Source organism: Euprymna scolopes, chromosome 18, assembly GCF_053919585.1.
Source record: "Euprymna scolopes isolate OS-2025 chromosome 18, ASM5391958v1, whole genome shotgun sequence".
In the NCBI taxonomy this organism is placed as follows: Eukaryota; Metazoa; Mollusca; class Cephalopoda; order Sepiida; family Sepiolidae; genus Euprymna; species Euprymna scolopes.
Genome location: NC_136499.1, coordinates 101,433,427 through 101,448,743, shown reverse-complemented (window position 1 = coordinate 101,448,743; position 15,317 = coordinate 101,433,427). Strand labels below are relative to the sequence as shown.

Below are 15,317 nucleotides of genomic sequence, written 5' to 3'. Positions count from 1 at the left end.
TAGATTTCCATCTTTTGTTTTTTTGATCATTTTTGGTTTACTTTTTGTGGATAATGTCTTTTCTATTAGGAAAGGTGATAAATTTCCAATTTTTTTATTTTTGATTAATTCAATAACCAAGAACCGTGGGAAGTTTCCTTCGTCTATAGTTGGAACGGTTTTTCTAGTTTTGAATTTTTGTTCTTCATCTGAGCTTGAGAGGTCAGAGTCAGAGGAATGGTTTCTTTTAAAGGTTTTGAGGGGGATGCATTTGTTTTTATCAGCCATGGATTTTGGGATTTATTTTTCATCAACCATGCTCCCTACCCATCTCGAAGTCCAAAATTGGGGCATAGTAAGGGGGAAACCCATTCGCCTTGACCATGTTAGGGCTACGTGGAGGATATACTCTTTCGGTAAGGAGTTCTCAAGCACTATATTTCCTGTTCAATATGTCCTCAAAAATACATTTGCTCAGATGGAGTATTGAGTTCTGGTTTTTCCAATTGATTGACCCTTGCCACCGCCTTCTAGCACTTACTTGGTTTGCCTATTTCATATAGTGGGGGAAGAAAAAAAAATTTAAAAAAAAAAAAGATGGGAGTACCTTTAAGCTTCGTTCTTTGTTGTGGTAGTTAGTACTTTGGGTGTAAGTGCTAGGGCTTGGGGTAACTGGCCGATTGGTCGGATCGGGCCTCTCCGACCGCCCGTCTAGCCGAAATAAGGGCTGAAGTAATGTGTTGCAGTGCCTAGACTTTTATGCACCCAGGTCTAGGTTAGCTCAATCACCAGGATCATGTCCTAAGGCATTACGGGTAGCAACCCACGGCTAACTGGTTGCCCCATTGAGGGATTTTTACCCTCTGCAGGGGGGCAGTCGGCTTATTCTAGTGCCCTACTAACAGGGAAAAAAAAAATGTGGGGGTGGGTGGAGGCGACGGGGTTGGTAAGTAGGGAAGGAAAAGGAAGGAGAAGGGAAGGGGGTTGTTGTTTTTGTTTTTGCAGAACATAATTAAGTTTTACAAAAGAGAATAGAAAACAAAAACAGAAAATCGATGTAGGTGCATTTCGTCTCAGAAAGCCAGTAGACAGCCTGATCTCGTAGCACCAGCAAGATAAAGTGGAACAGACTGTTGTATGTAGTCTACATCACAAAGAACATAGGACACGTAATAACTCATTTTCTTGTGCAACAGCAACATTTATTTCCTCATTCTTCCACCATGCATGACTCCTCATTACATCTTTCACGTGATCATTCCTCTACTCTGCTCTTCCTTTCTTTTTCATAGTATTTTTCCTACAGTGACGTCATTTTGCATTTCGTATGCATTTGTATATGCTCTGTTAGACTGACAGACAAACAGAAAGAGAAATATAATGTGTGTGTGTGTGTGTGTGTGTGTGTGTGTGTGTGTGTGTGTGTGTGTGTGTGTGTGTGTGTGCAATACTAACCTTACATAACAGCGCAATGTTTGTTGATATCTTCAGGCGTTCCACGGGGAATTTCACACACTGTGCAGACCCCACTGAATGGCAGGCAAGATTTGTGAACAAGGTCTCCACAGCGAGAGCACTAAAACAAAGAAAGAAAAAATGGTGGATGAAATAAAAGCGTATATTTATCTGCATCATAATCAAGTATAGTTCTCATTGTAGTGTGGCACGAATCTATCAACAAACATGACTGATATGTTGTCATGTAGCCTGGTGTCTGTCCTTGATAGGGCCATTTTGGACAACGATAGCGTGTTTGGGTATTGCCAAGAACCACACTGATATTAATATAAAATCAGTTTAAAAACTATTAGGTTGCTGCAAAAATAATGCCGCTTTTTGACGTTCAACGTCAAAAGACCATAACTCTTTTCATGATAAACTTTATTAATCGAAATAAGAATCATTAGAATCAACATTTTTTTGCCAACGAGAAAAAAGTTTATTCATCCCATTAGCATAGAAATCTGGAGTTCTGGAAGCGATGAAATCATTGAATGCCGATTCGTCATCATCTTGGCTTTTGAAGCATTTCATTCTTGTGACGAATTCTCATGAGAATTAAATATGGAATATTCTGTGTAGCTTAATTGTCATAACTTACTATATATATATATATATATATATATATATATATATATATATTGTCATAACTTACTATATATATATATATATTGTCATAACTTACTATAAATATATATATATTGTCATAACTTACTATAAATATATATATATATATATATGTATATGTATATATATGTATATATATATATATATATTTCTTCACCATATTTCCTCTGCTCCACTTTTTTCGTTTCATCAAATACTTTTGCATGTAAAATCCGATCCCGCATTTTGCTAATTCCTACCCTCTGATGAGAAGGAAAGTATTTCTTTGAAACTCTGCGGATTAGGGACTATCCACTTATCTAGTGTTTCCTTTTCAGATTAAATATGTTTTTAACTCATTTCAAAGTGTTTTTTAACGTGTTTTATTAACTGTTTGCTCGTATATATATATATATATATATATATATATATATATATATATATATATATATATATATATATATATAGTAAGTTATGACAATATATATCACAATTAAACTACACAGAATATATATATATATATATATATCAATCATAAAAAGTCACAATCTTTATATTATACTTATAAAACATTGTAATAGATAAATCAATATGTTATTCAGCGTAGCCAATGAATTCAAGAAAATTTCAGTATGTATTCTTTACACGAAAAAAAAAAAAAAATTTTTCAGTGATAGACATAAAAATAATTATATCTATATATATATATATAATTATTTCTACAGCAAGAAATTTGAAGTCCAAGACTTCCTGTTTGTTGGCTGCCATAGTTCTTGTGAGCTGTGGCGTTGTCTGGCTGTGGAAATAATTATATATTCTCTAACATTCTGAATATATATATATATATATATATATAGTGGAAATGGTAATTAATAAAAACTGAAGAAAGTGCTCAATACTGTTGTAGAGCAAATATGCGTTTTATTTTTTATAAATGCACAGGTTGTTGGAATATTGTATTGGTAATAAAGAAGTCAAACTCCCTACAGATTGTAAGAAGTCGTAAACCATTTGCATTTACCTTGCCTATGCTATGCTTACCAAGTACACCGGTCCACGACAGATGGTCACTACCAACACGAGCATTGAAATCGCCAGCAAGAATGAGTTTATCATGGTGTCGAACTCTGGAGAGGACATCACGGAGGGCATCGTAGAAGTTATCCTTCTCTTGATCTGAACTGGCTAACGTTGGGGTGTAACAACTAACTAGCGTCACCCTGGTGTTTCCTTCTAACTCTAGGGAAAGAGTTGCCACACGATCAGATATGCCTTTGGGAAAAGACGACAAGGACTTTGCCATCTTGGACTTAATGGCAAAACCAACGCCTGATTGGCGGGGTTCATTTTCTGCCTTTCCTGACCAAAAGAAGTCATATCCACCCTTTTTCTCTCGAAGTTGAGAATTGCCAGGCAAGCGAGTTTCACATAAGACAGCAATGTCAACATCATACCTCTGTAACTCAAGACAAACAAGGACTGTCTTGCGCTCGGGTGCAGCATTATTATCCTGGAGGTTACGGACATTCCAACACCCTATTGAGAGATTCTTTGTTGAGGTTTTTTGTCGTATTCTATTGTTCTGACTGCGTAACTGGATAATCAGACAGCTGCAGCGGGCTGCCAAGTTAAGTGGTGAGCAAGCAATTTTTTAGGGCTCCTTTTATCGCCCCCTCCCCGCCACAGGGAAAGCAGTGCTATCCTTAAATAGGGCTGCTTTGTCCCTGATGGAGGACACGAACAGCACAATTAAATTAAATTAATTCAATTAAATTAAGTTAAAGCACTGATTAACCAAATGCACTCATCTCACAAATCTTGGATTGAGGACGCAAACTCAACAGTGAAGCACACAGCCTACAAAAAGTGTAAAGGTGAGGTACAGCGAGCTCTCCGAGCTATGAAAGAACAATGGTGGTACAATAAGGCAATTGCACTGCAGGGAGCTGCTGACAGCAAGAACACGAAAGCCTTCTATGATGGTCTGAAAGAGGTATTTGGTCCTCAGAAAAGTGGTGCTTCCCCATTAAGCACAGCCGATGGAGAGGCATTGCTGACTGATAAATCAGATATTCTCAATCGTTGGAAGGAGCACTTTGAAACTGTCTTAAACACCTCATCTGTCATTGACAGCAATGTTGTGTCCTCTATTCCTCAGAATCCAGATATTCCAGAATTGTCATTGGAACCTGCTTATCAGGAGGTATGGGAATCCATCAAACAAATTGCTTCTGACAAGTCCCCATCACCAAAGGATCCAATTCCGCCTGAAGTGTACAAGCATGGTTGGCATGTGCTGGTAAAAAAGTTCCATGCTCTCTTTGTAAAGATATGGAAAGCAGGCCGAGTTCCACAGGACTACAAAGATGCCTGCATCAAACATCTCTACAAAAATAAGGGAGTCAAGAATGTCTGTGACAACCATCGGGGGATATCTCTGCTTTCAATTGCAGGAAAGATTCTGGCTAGGCTCATTCTAAACCGAATCATAAATCGTCTCGTTGATAAGGTGTATCCAGAGTCCAAGTGTGGGTTTTGGTCGGGTCGCGGCACCATTGACATGATATTTTCCTTACGTCAGGTGGCAGAAAAGGTCCGTGAGAAAAATCAGGAATTGTATATGGTGTTTGTTGACCTGACGAAGGCCTTCGACACTGTGAATCGCGATGCTCTTTGGCAAGTTTTAAGAAGGCTTGGTATTCCAGAAAACATGCTGAACGTGATCATTTCCTTTCACGAGGGGATGAAGGCCAGTGTTGTCTCAGATGGTATGATGTCTGATTCATTTGATGTTACGAATGGGACCAAACAGGAATGTGTAATGGCGCCAGTCCTCTTTGCGCTCTTCTTTTCACTAATGCTGAAACATGCATTTGATGATTTGGACACTGGTGTCAAGTTTCAATTTCGGTCATCCAGTGGCTTATTTAACCATCAACGGTTTAAGGCCAAGACTCTTCTTCGCACCGAAATTATTCGCGACTTGCTCTTCGCTGACGATGCCGCACTGGTAGCCACATCCTTTGAGGAAGCCCAGGTTCTTCTTGATCGATTTTTAGCCGCGTGCAAGGCCTTTGGCCTGACAATTAGCATAAGGAAGACTGAGGTAGTGCATCAGCCACACCCTACCCCAAAACAAGTTGAAGGCGTAAAGCAAAATCCAGCAGAGTATAGATTTCCTGCGCGCAAGCTGAAAGTCGACGGTCATGATATCAATTATGTCAAGTCCTTTCCTTACCTTGGTAGCAAGGTGAACCAGGGCGATTCTCTTGATGATGAAATTGTCAACAGGATTGCTAAGGCCACTTTTGCCTTTGGAAATCTCCGCCATCGCTTGTGGAACAAAAGGGGTATTCGACTAGACACAAAAATCCTTGTCTACTGTGCTGTTGTTCTTTCCATTCTTCTTTATGGATCTGAGTCATGGACTCCATACAGATATCACATTAATCAACTGAACGTTTTCCACAAAAGCTGTCTACGCTCCATATGTGGTCTTAGCCTCCGCGACAAGGTATCAAATGCCGAATTATTCACAAAATGCAAAATATCTGGCATTGAATTATTCCTTATTCAATCGCAATTGCGGTGGGCTGGTCATGTATTGAGGATGCCCGATGACAGAATTCCAAAAATTGCGATGTACAGTCAATTTGAGGGTGGTAAAAGAATTGTCGGACGTCCTTGGCTTAGGTACAAGGACAAGTTGAAGAGTAACTTGTCTGCAGTGAACATACCATACAGGAGTCTTGAAGATGAGGTGAATGACCGAGAAGGATGGAGATCAAGGTGTTTTGAAGGTCTCCAGAGGTTTCAATCTGAAAGCTTAAGGCAACTGAAGGAAAACAGAGTAAGAGCAAAACGACTACCAGCCGAACCAATATCTGCAGCATTAAATCCACATTCATGTTCTATTTGTGGCCTTGTCTGCAAGTCCCTTGCTGGACTAAAAAGTCATCAGACACAAAAGCATAAATGAGTTTTAGAATTATGGGTTGTCTGAACCTCATACGTCGAAATCGACGGGAGAGTCCATCATATATATATATATATATTTAGTGGAAATAGTAATTAATAAAAACTGAAGAAAGTGCTCAATACTGTTGTAGAGCAAATATGCGTTTTATTTTTTATAAAAGTCTGGGGAAGCTACAGACGGCCAAAAAACGGCCGGGTAGCTGAAACAATAATGTAACTTAACAGAAAGATACGGTAATAAAAAATAAAATGTATATATATATATATATATATATATATATATATATATATATATATATATATATAACCAAACGATACTCTGATAATAAAATTTAACTTTCAAAATTATATTTAAAAAATAAAAGAATACATTTTATAAAAAGAAATGGCATAATTTTAAAAATACTCCTGGGCATGTAGGTACTGTTAGTAGTTAATAAATATATATATATATATATATATATATATATATATATATATATATATATATATATACATATATATATATATATATAAACGGCAGTTGTCTATGTGTATGTACTGTGTGTATATGTACAGATAGAAGTAAACAAAAAAAATTAAACAAAGACCCACAAAGTTTGTATATTCTTGATCAACGTTGGATGAATAATATCTAAAATTAAATGGGGAAAGCCAGGTTTTAAACCACTTTATTCAGGCATTTTATGTACTAAAGGAAATAACTCTGACTTTTTTATGTAGGAGGTATTTCCCTTATACCAACTCATTCCTCAAGGAATCTATATAAAGGAGACTTGTTTATTTTATTTTATTTTATTTTTCAATTTCAAATTCAGTTTGTTCTAGCTGAAGATTCACCTGCTATCTTTTATATTCTAAGACATCTTTTTTAAGATTCTGACCGTCCCTTTGAATGCAATTGTTTGAATATCTTGCACTTGGTTCATGTGTATATGGGTGCATATGTTCAGAGAGAGGAATGGGTTGGATAGAAGAGAAAGCGGGAGGAGAAACAAGAGGGTAAAAAGGGAGATAGAAGTTTTAATAGAAATATGTTACAGTTTTGCATTGGACAACGTCATATAACCTAGCTAGCAATCTGTTAATAATTTTTTTTTTTAATGATTGAATGAATCCAAGATACAAAACAGGGTTCCTTACCACGGCAGCATTTCTGTCATAAGTGAGAAGAACTGGTTCAGCGTTGCACATTTTGCAGACTGTTGCCTCCATCTTGCAGATGTTGCATTTGCGGATGTGCCTGCTCGAGATTGAAATGCAGTTGTCCAAAAATCGGTACATTTCACCAGAATCAACTTTTACCAAATCCTAAAATACCAGAAAAGAAAAAGAATTGATATCGAAAAACATTCAGAAATAAAAGGAAAATAATAATATTGTCTTCTAAACCAATATGCAGGCATTTAAATGTAATGTGAACAAATATCTTGCTGCTCAACTCCCAACCCAGATTTCCTCTCTATAGATTTTGTCCCTATCGTAGTAGTTCCTTCAGTGACAATATGCTCCTTGTTTGGAATGAGCAAAAATAACATTAAAAATACATAGCAGATGTATGGAACACTGATCTGCTGGCCTGCTTCCCGGTTGAATACAACATGGTAGTCTTCAAATCCAATGTAAACAAGTTCTTGTTGAGTTGTCCCTATAAATAAGCAAATTCTACTTAATTTACACCATGAATAATTAGTACACTACCACCTTACATTCATTAACCTTTATCCTCGAGTGGCCTTCGGGCCTTAATAAGTGGTGATTCACGAGTAACATATATATACATATATATATATATATATATATATATGTATGTACAAGATTTGTTGTTGGCGTTTTTTTTAATAATATTTAATATATATATATATATATATATATATATAAATTTTTTCCAAGTTTACAAATTAGATAATTCTGTAAACTTAAAGCAAATATTAATACTAATATTTATAGGGCAATCCTCACCAGATTAAAAAGCTCAATATTCGAGATAGCACATTGATACAAGAAATTAAATTTAAACTTTGTAAATGAGAATTTACAACAAATTTTTTATTCGTCAAAGAATACAAATTGCAAACTTCAAAATTTTCTTTTATTCCATGGAGTTTCAAAAAATATTTCTATTGGACTATTTTATGTGCATTTATAGATCTGACTAATCAACATTTTTTTTAGATTGTACCACATTTGTCCACGTTTCTCCATCAAGCCTGGACTTTCTTCGGAATATCCTTTTAAACAATGCATTTCTGCATTATTATCAATTTTCATCCAAATATGATTTCTTTCATAATTTGTAGTTTTCAATTTAGGTGCTAACCAATAAAATTCATAGCCTACCTGTGAATATCATTTTGCTAACTATTTTCCTAAAAGCCATTCTTTGAAACTCCGTGGCCCAACTTTCAAGAAAAAGACCCGTCTAGCTGAAACCACGATCAATATTTCCCACATTCTTTATCTGTGTCTAAACTTAAATGCAGATTCCATGAATAAAGCTTCTTTCTTAGATCTGCACGCCTGTGGAACTCTCTTCTGATTGGCTGCTTCCCAGCTGACTACAATCTGATTGTCTTCAAGTCCAACGTAAACAAGTTCTTGATGAACCTTCTCCCTCCAATTTACAAAATTCCTACTACTAATGTTTACTATGCCATAATCACATTGACTAATGTATACCCATTAACCCTGATCCTCGAATGGCCTCCGGGCCTTGATAAGCGGTGATTCCTGTGTAAAAAATAATAAAAAATAAGGAGAATCTTTAAGTTTTCAATTTGTATTCCTTGTCAAATAATAAATTTATGGCAAATTCTAATTCACAGAGTTTAAATTCAATATATATATATATATATATATATATATATATATATATATATATATATATATATAGAGAGAGAGAGAGAGAGAGAGAGAGAGAGTAAGTTATAAAAATATATATGGCAATTAAGCTTTTTATAACTTACTACATAGTTCTACCTAGGTATTGAGCATGCTGAAGTAAATACTTAAAGTTTACACATAAAATTATACTTTCGTATATTAATTTATGTGATTTAATGAAGTAGTCATATATATATATATATATATATATATATATATATATATATATGCTAGCATTTCAGCCCGACGTTGTCCGAGTGTTTGGAGATTTATGTTGATCAAAAAAAAAAAAAAGTGGTAGTAGGAAAGCAGGCTTGAACCCGTACCGCAAAGGAGGAAAAGAAGGGGAAAAAAACCTGACATCTTTGCTGTTACGACCACCGCCAAACCAGAAGCGATGTAGGTCTAAATTAAGGCGAGGCAATCGAAAGGAGAGAATCACTTTTGAAAATTCGGCGAAAAAAGCGATCCTCCCCCCCCTGTAGAAAAGTGCCCAGTTGGAGGTGAAGATAATAATGTTTTTAACCAATTTTTCGATATTTGTTGTCTAAAAGGTCAAACTTCAAAACAATACTGATCTTATAAAAATCTGTCGAAAGTTTTAGGCAGACATGCAAACATACATTTATATATTGGTAACTAAAAATTTTCGACCCAAACCGATTAAAAAGCTTGCCCTATCTCTGAATACCCTTTACGTAAAATTTCAAATGTTTAGACCAGAAATTGTCTGAGTAATTTGGTAGAAGTCAAAATTTTTTTTAATTTGAATCCTATTATCACCCCTTAACATTTATTGTTTTGGGCTCAAATCAAGTTATTAAGTTAGATCCATGTCCAAGGAACCTATATCTAAAATTTCAATTGTTTATACCCAAAATTGGTGGAGGAGTTTGGTAGAGACCTCAAAGGTTAAATCGTTGAACGTTGACCTATTAACAGCTAAATTTCTGGCCGAAAATGGATTACAAAGATTTTCCCAAATCTCAGTACCCTGTAGATCAAATTTCGATTCTGTGGACTGAAAATTGACAGTTATTGCATAGGGAAATGTACACAGACAGACATGCAGACAGACACACAGACACTTTCACTTTTATAGATATATAGACATGTATGTATATAGTAAGTTTTGAAAAATATATATGGCAATTAAGCTACACAGAATATTCCACGTTTTCTCCTCATGGGAATTCGTCAGGCTTATGTAAAAACAAACAAAAGTATACATTTTTTTCATTCATAACCAATAATAATAATAAAAATATGATTTAAAGTACGTGAAAGCGGTGGCTAATCTAGAGAAATAAAGGTCAGATTAGCATCAAAATATTTTTCTTACAAAGAATTAGGTTTTGTGTGACATGTACTTTTCTTTTATCCTGAAATTTGTTATGCAAAAAGAACAACCGTCGGATTGTTATTTATTTTTTGTACTTGAAGGTAATCTTTGCTCCTCAGCAAAAAATGCCCGAGCTGCTCTGTTGGTGTTATCTGCTAGAGGCGCCACAGGCGATAACAATAAACTGGCCCTTTGCTGATCAACACCAGATGATTGCTCTTTCGGTTTTATACAATGTGGGGAGATAATTTGATCGACATGGACTCTTCGACATCTACAATCTCCATCAGAGCAGCAACCTTTTATTTTTCAAACATACTTTAGTCACTAAAATATTGCGTAGTAGTAGTAGTAGTAGTAGTAATGACTGTACTTACGTGCATTGAATATAAATCCTCATTCTCATAGACGTAACTGCTTGGCCATTGGCTTAAGATATTTTCCGAATCAACGGATGTACACACATTCAGAATTCCATGAAGATAACGGAGATATTGACGCTGATCCTGGAAGAAACAAAAACAGATATTTGGACTTTTTATTTTTTTACATCAGGACATACATACAAAGTAGCTTAATCCACTCCCATCATTCCAGAACATGATTTATATAACAATAGCCTGGGTGTGTGTAGTTTTGTGTGAGGATGTTAGTTGAGCAAACAAAACAGCGAGCACAAAAAAAAAAAATAGGAGTAGTAGGCAGGCTCGAACAGAGGAAAAGAAGTAAAAAAAAAAACAAGCTGTCTTATCGATGCGCCCACCACGATTGTGACGTCACAGGCAGTCGAAATAACGTGTTTTATGCGACGTCGTTGACATGAGGTTTGAATGACTTGCAAAAATGTTGATGAAAAAATCACCTCTTCCTTGTAAAAAATGGCCCAGTTGACGGTGAAAGAATTAATGTTTTCGGCCAATTTTTTGATATTTGTCGTCCGAGACATCGAGCTTTAAAGCAAAAGCAATTTTGTCATAGTTCAATGCATCTGTAGGAAGTATTTGCGAGACACACAAACACATACATACCCACACATTTTGCCTTCTATACTAGCAGGGCATCAGGCATTGCTCAGTCATAAGATATGCTTAAATATGATATTTTAATTTATGCAAATTCTCTATTGATTATTATATTGTACCCAACATATAATAGTGATTTCAAAAGTAAAAAAAAATACATAACTTGGATGTCATTAACTAGAATTGAAATGAAAACATTTAGCACTCCAGACTCATTCAATATCATTTGAGCTATCACTAGACAGATAAAAAATAGTTAAAAATAAACCGACCTTAATGTATAAATGTATACATGCGTACAAGGACATTTTAAGTCAATTATGCTTGCTAAGTACCATTTTTTTTCAATTTTGATCCTTTATTTTTACCGGCTTTTATATATACATTAGCGGGGGGGGGGTATCCGGCGTTGTCCGGGTGTTTGGAAGTGTGTGTGGTTTTGGATAAATCAAAACACCTGGGTGTTTGTGTCAGGGCGGGAGGTAAAATAAAAAAAAAAGTTTTGGTAGGTAAGTATGAAGATCGAACCCGAACCCTTGAGGCAAAGTTGGAAATTAAAGTGTGAAAAAAAACGTGCGACGTTAATTACTGGGCCACCACGAAATACTAACGGAAACACGTTTGAATTTATTTAATTATTTAGAATTGGCAGGTGCACGTTTTAATGACTTAATGAGGTCAACTTTGACTGCAGGCTAGTATTTTATTTACTGCAGGAACGTTTTTTTTATTTTTATTTTCCCGAGATGTTGGGGGGGGGGGCGACTCCCCATAACAAGGGCATTGTCCAAATTGAATAGCAATTGTCTGATATAAGGAAAATATTTCCACATTGATCAAAGCTGATTGCTTTCGGACATTTCCGCGATGGCGACCGGAAAAATACCGCCAGAATTAGTATCGCTTTTATTATACGAAAAAGCCTAATCCACATGCGGCAAGCAAAAAATGTTGAATATTTATCTTTTCAAAGTCGAGCAAATTAAATAGACAGGCGACCTCTGTTGTTAACTCGTAGATATTATGATTTATATGTGATATAAAAAGTTTTAAGAAGTTGTGAGCTGACCGGCCGCTTCTCAGAAAAAAGCCTTTCTTGGACATACACCAAAAGTGAGCATACATACACACATTTTCGCTTTTATATATATACTAGTATATGTACTAGTGTTGCCTCAGTGTTTGGAGGTGTGTGTGCTCGGGCGGCAGTGAGGGTGTTAATCAAAACAAGAATAAGCGAAGTAAAAAAAGTAAAAAAAAAAAAAAAAGAAAACAGAAAAACCAACGTTAAAACTTATCTGAAAAATAAAGCCCGGGGGGGGGGGGGTAATCAAAACATAAAAATAAACAAAGTAAAAAAAAACACAAAAAAACTAACGTAAGGCAAACCGAACGATGTTAAATGTAAAAATCGGAAAAACAGAAACAAAAAAGAAAACAGAAAAACAGACGTTAAACTTCTTTAAAAAATCTGAAAAATAAAAACCAAAAAAAAAAAACCATGTGAAAAATGGCTTAAATAAGCCTGTTTCAATATTAAAATTTTAAAAATCGGTGGGTACCCGGCGTTGGTCGGGTGTTTTTGGGTGTGTGTGTGGTCGGTCGGCGGTGTTAATGAAAACCTAAGAACAAACCGAGTAAAAAAAAACAGAAAAATGAACGTTACGTGAAAAATGGCTTAAATAACACTGGTTCAATATTTAAATTTAAAAAATCGAAAAAAAATAAAAGAAGACATCTCACACCACAATTCGAACACAAAATGTTTAGGTAATGACCCAACGCTCTAACCAACTGAGCTAACACGACGTACATAAAATTTAGTCAGTTCTTCAACTATTTAAACTAAAGCAGGTCATGACGTCATCTGACGCATGTGTAGAACTGATCTCGTTGTGAGAGGACGGGTTTTGTTGACGCCCCCCTTGTAGAAAATTATTGATTTCAGGGTGAAAAAATTAACGTTTTTGGTCAATTTTTCAATATTTTTCGGGCGAAGGATCGAGCTTCAGTATGATACCAAGTTTGTTAATTTTTGTTCTGTCTGTCGAAAGTTTTTAGCGGACACACAAACACAAATACATACATACAAACATACATACACACATTTTCGCTTTTATATATATGGACTAGCCGGCGTTGTCCAGGTGTTTAAAGGTAAATCAAAACTCCATGGAGTTAAAATAATTAAAAAAAAGTTTTGGTAGGTGAGCATGAGGATCGAACCCGAACCCTTGAGGCAAAGTTGGAAATTATTAAAGTGTGAAAAAAAACGTGCAGTGTTAACCATTGGCCCACCGCGCGATACTAACGGAAACACGTTTGAATTTATTTAATTACTTAGATTTGGCATGTTTTAATGAGTTAATGAGGTCAAGTTTGACTGCGGGATAGTATTTCATTTACTGTGGGAACGCTTTTTTTATTTTTATTTTCCCGAGATGTTGGGGGGGGGGGACCAGATCCCCTTGTCCAAATTGAATAGCAATTGTTTGATATAAGGAAAATATTTCCACATTGATCAAATCTGATTGTTTTCGGGCATTTCCGGGGATTGCGACCAGAAAAAGACCGCCAGAATTAGTGTCGCTTTTATTATACGAAAAAGCGTAATCCACATGCGGCGAGCGAAAAATATTGAATATTTATCTTTTCAAAGTCGAGCAAATTAAATAGACAGGCGACGTCCGTTGTTAACTCGTAGATATTATGATTTATATGTGATATAAAAAGTTTTAAGAAGTTGTGAGCCGACCAACTGCTTCTCTGAAAAAAGTCTTTCTTAGACATACACAAAAAGTGAACATACATACACACATTTTCGCTTTTATATATATAGACTAGCGGGGGGGGGGGTACCCGGCGTTGCGCAAGTGTTTGGAGGTGTGTGTGGATGGGCGGGGGTGGAGGGTGTTAATCAAAACCTAAGAATAAGCAAAGTAAAAAAAAAAAAAGAAAACAGAAAAACGAACGTTAAAACTTATCTGAAAAATAAAGCAGGATTTAATCAAAACATAAGAAAAAAACTAACATAAGGCAAACGAACGATGTTAAATGTAAAATCGGAAAAAAAAAGAAAACAGAAAAATGAACGTTAAAACTTCTTTAAAAAATCTGAAAAATAAAAACCAAAAAAAAAGAAACATGTGAAAAATGGCTTAAATAAGCCTGTTTCAATATTAAAATTTAAAAAATCGGTGGGTACCCGGGTGTTTTTGGGTGTGTGTGGTCGGTCGGGGGTGGGGGAGGTGTTAATGAAAATCTAAGAATAAGCGAAGTAAAAAAAAAACAGAAAAACGAACATTACGTGAAAAATGGCTTAAATAACCCTGCTTCAATATTTAAATTTAAAAAATCGAAAAAAAAAAGACATCTCACACCACGATTCGAACACAAAACGTTTAGATAATGATACAATGCTCTAACCAACTGAGCTAATATGATGTACATGAAATTGTGTCGGTTCTTCAACTATTTAAACTAAATCAGGTTATGATGTCGTCTGACGCATGCGTTGAACCGTCATTGATCTGTCATGAGAGGACGGTTTTTACTGACCCCTGTAGAAAAGTGCTGATTTCAGAGTGAAAAAATTAACGTTTTTGACCAATTTTTCGATATTTGTCGGGCAAAGGATGGGGCTTTCATATGAGACCAAGTTTGTGAATTTTTGTTCAGTCTGTCGAAAGTTTTTAGCAGACATACAAACACACATTCTGGGACCTTGCATCTCAGAGGAGATGCACTGTGAAAATATGGAGACAGACAGACAGAAACACAGACATAGTGAGTTTTAGCAATTTAATAAAAATAGGATAACGTTTTAAAAATCTTATTAGAATTTTCAGTTTTATTATTTTTCAATGGAGATTATTTACATGAAGAAGTTTAATAACGTCTTATGTTGTTGTGATACTTTGAACAGAGATTACACTTTGATCTTAAGAAGGAAAGGGCAGATTTTTTTTTAATTTTTTAAAAATAAATTTAATATTCTTATCAGAGAA

The 15,317-nt window shown here is 35.5% G+C and overlaps 1 protein-coding gene across 1 annotated transcript in view; it reads right to left on the bottom strand.

The window, feature by feature from the left end:
* LOC145297720 (uncharacterized) overlaps nt 1–15,317 on the bottom strand; it is a 130,743-nt gene that overhangs the window by 10,787 nt on the left and 104,639 nt on the right. Inside the window, exons 14-16 of the mRNA XM_080143932.1 lie at nt 10,666–10,794; nt 7,207–7,374; nt 1,435–1,555 (exon numbers count right to left, since the gene is read on the bottom strand). Of these exons, the coding sequence (XP_080000058.1) occupies nt 1,436–1,555; nt 7,207–7,374; nt 10,666–10,794 (417 nt within the window). The 3' untranslated portion in view covers nt 1,435. The remainder of the gene's footprint in view (nt 1–1,434; nt 1,556–7,206; nt 7,375–10,665; nt 10,795–15,317) is intronic.